Source organism: Citrus clementina, unplaced genomic scaffold (assembly GCF_000493195.1).
Source record: "Citrus clementina cultivar Clemenules unplaced genomic scaffold, Citrus_clementina_v1.0 scaffold_2, whole genome shotgun sequence".
In the NCBI taxonomy this organism is placed as follows: domain Eukaryota; kingdom Viridiplantae; phylum Streptophyta; class Magnoliopsida; order Sapindales; family Rutaceae; genus Citrus; species Citrus x clementina.
Genome location: NW_006262688.1, coordinates 35,570,678 through 35,573,995, shown reverse-complemented (window position 1 = coordinate 35,573,995; position 3,318 = coordinate 35,570,678). Strand labels below are relative to the sequence as shown.

The 3,318-nt window shown below is 29.2% G+C and overlaps 1 protein-coding gene across 6 annotated transcripts in view; it reads left to right on the top strand.

Annotated features, from left to right (window-relative positions):
- Nucleotides 1–492: 492 nt before the first annotated feature.
- Nucleotides 493–3,318, top strand: part of LOC18050692 (lysine-specific demethylase JMJ25) — a 9,467-nt gene continuing 6,641 nt past the window's right edge. For 4 of the 6 annotated variants that reach the window (XM_024190317.1, XM_024190320.1, XM_024190316.1 and 1 more), the window contains exons 1-2: nt 493–636; nt 789–1,155. In XM_024190317.1, coding sequence (XP_024046085.1) covers nt 1,146–1,155 — 10 coding nt within the window. In that variant the 5' untranslated portion in view covers nt 493–636; nt 789–1,145. The remainder of the gene's footprint in view (nt 637–788; nt 1,156–3,318) is intronic. The other 2 variants (XM_024190315.1, XM_024190319.1) reach the window with 2 other exon arrangements.

The following is a 3,318-nucleotide window of genomic DNA, read 5'->3' as shown; positions in this document are numbered from 1 at the left end:
AATCTATTCATTTTTTTAATGTCCTAAATAAAAATTTAGGACTTTAATTAGTTAATTAGGCCTAAAAGTTTAATAATATAAATATTTTGATATTTTTTATTTTTACCAATATTTATAATTTTATTATTTATTTACTAGTAATTTTTAAAAATTAAAATAAAATTAAAAATTAAAATGAAAAATTGAGTAGGGGATGGAGATTCCACCTCATCTCCGTCCCCTCCCTAAATAAGAAATTGAGTAAAAAAATTTCTTCATTCCTTCCCCAAATAAAAAATTAAATATAAAATTATCTTCATACCCTCTCCGAATAAAAAAAATCTCAAAAAATACCTGTTCCCGTAAAAATTTTTACCATCCCTAATTTTATATTAAAAATAAACACAGGCCCACAGCCTTAGCAGTTGGTCAACAAAACCAGGGCCGCCTCGTGCGCTATTATAAATTTGTGACCCGACGGTCAGAGCCGAGGTCAGTAGTCGTCCTTCAGGTTAAAAAACTAGACGATCGTCGATCTGTGATTCAGTGTCGTGCGCTGTCCAAGGCAGATCGACGACTTTAGTTTTATTATTTTTATTATTTCGAGAAAACAAAATGGAAACTGGGGGAGCAACTTCATCAACTGGTTATCTTACGGTAAGCATTTTTAAATTTAAATTGATTTTACAATTCTATGGCTGTTTTTGTTAATTGAATTGTCGCTAGGTAGCAGGCTGAATTTTAACTGAGTCTTCAGTTCAATATAACTAAGAAAAATCCATTCTTCGATTTTACCTGAAATAATAAAGTAGTCAGCCGCAGTCAGTGACGGCGGGTGATCGTGTCTCTGTGTTCTTGCCTTGGCTTGCAAGGATGGCAGTGGGGACGGCCACGGGCTTTAGGTTTTTCTTGAAAACGCATCGTTTCAGAAGCGCGCGTGGCCTCTAACCGGGCGCGCCACGTCGCGTGGGTACAAAAGCAATATATAGCAAGTTCTGTACTCGTATTTCTGAGATCTGAAGAAATTTATTTTTAGAATAAAAAATAATCTATCAAGGCCTTGCTATTCTGAGACAAAAACGAGGTTTCCCATTGGCTTCGTGGGCTGGTCTTTCTAGTTCCAAAGATGAGAGCAACGGCACTCGGGACTCAATATTCTATCGTTCATGGGGATAGGTATTTTTCTCGCTCACGGGCCTACGACTATGATTAATAAGTCCGAACATTTGGATTGTGCTTAATTTATTTGTTTTAGAATCAGTTAGTTGTGATGTAAAAAACCATCTATAAAGAAAATTAATTAAACATAAAAATTTATTTTTTAAAAAATTTGTGAAATTTAAAATATTTGGCAAATCTAATTATTAAATTATTATAAGAATGTAAATGACTTAACTAAGGTAATATCGAATAAAATTTATTTATATATTCATAAGTATGTATATAAAATATATTTTTTATTATGTACATATACTAATTAAAAAGTAAAATAATTTTTTTATTTTTTATTTTTTTATTTAAATATAATTAGTAATAATAATGATCTTATGATTTTATTTCTTAAGTAATAAGGATAATTTTAGTTTTTTATAAGATATATAAAATATATAGAGTATTGTATTAACTATATGAGTGATTCTCAAAATTAGATTTTAAAAAATTAATTTTTTCTTATTTTTAAAAATTTGTTATAGGATGCCAAAAATAATTTCTAAATAAATTTATGAAACATTAAAATTAATTTTTTATTTTTCAAAATTAGTTTTGAGTCTCTTAAAATTAATTCCAAACAATTCTTAAAATAATCCCAATAAGTTCTGTAAATATTAGTATTAGTTTAACTGTAACAATGCAAAAAAAAAACTTATATATTACTTGACAACAGTAATATTGGTGTTATGATGTCACCGCTAACAAAAAAAAAATTATATATTAATTGACGAGAATAATATTAGTGTTACAATGTCACCCCTAACAAACTTATTTAGTTTTTATTTACGCAATATATTAAACATTCCAGAGTTTATTTTAAAATTTAATTTGATGTGATATTCATCAAGATTACGTGGATCTATTAAATTTCTCTAACACCCATCTAAAAGATGCTTTCATTAAATTTTAATACCCCTTTATTTTTCTCTTTTTCTCTCAGATTACATATATATTCTCTCTCTGGTCTCTGACAATACCATCCCGTCTCGTACACTCTTTCATTAATTTTCAGCCATTTGATTCTTGTTCATTGATATGACATACCGATGACATTTTTCTGGAAATACCTGTGCAATTTCTCTGTGGTATTTGGTTTGGGAAATTTATTAATATTTCTTTTCAAAGACTTGAAGTAAATTAATTTTATAGGGAGTAAAAATATTCTTGGTAATTCATTTTTTTTTTTTTTGTAAAAGAGATTCATTTTATTAGTCGAATTCACGTGGGAAAGAAATTATAATTTTTTTTTGCTTTTCTGGGTTAATTCCCATCAATTAACAAAAGATACGTAATAAAACGGGTAATTTTTAAAAACCTCCCATGAGGTTTGTGCTTGTTGTAAGTAGATGGCAAGAATTGATTTATTTGTAAAAAACCCTCTACCGTCAGTTAAGTTTAACATTGACCGTTAGTTGACCGTGCAAAGACAATATTACCCTTAACAATAGTTTGTAAACGAAAATAACTAAAAAAAAACTAAAATTATTGGTGCAAAAAGCACAAATCCTATTTTTTGACAATTTTATCCTTGTCAATTCTAAAAATTTATAATATCATAGGTAAAGATTATGACTATTTCATTTTTAAATTTTTAATTTTATCTTTCTTTTAGGAATTTTAAGGAAATATCAATAATTTAAAGAGGATTTTTTAATTTTTTAATTTTAATTTTTTATAAGAACTTTAAGAAAATATTAATAATTTAAAAAGTGTAAAGATAGTTAATAATTTTAGTTTTTTTTATAGTTATTTTCGTTTATAAACTATTGGCAAGGAAAATATTGACTTTGCACGGTCAACAATCGGCCAGTGTTAAACTTAACTGACGGTTGAGGAGTGATCATGCATAAGCTACGACCTCTGACACTAATTAGTTGGCACAACATTTGCCAACCAAAAATGGCAGGTGGTCTCGGGTTTAAAAGGTTGGATATCATGAATGAAGCGCTGCTATGAAGGTTGCTTGGCATTTACCCATTGAGCCTAACAAACTGTGTGTCCAGTGCAATCCGCAAAATAGAGTCCTCCATCGAAATTTCTCATGCTCTACCTACTCGGACGGCTCTCATATAGAGAAATCTGGGGTCGAGGTTGGGAATAAGCGTAGCGCAACTACGCTGGAATGCG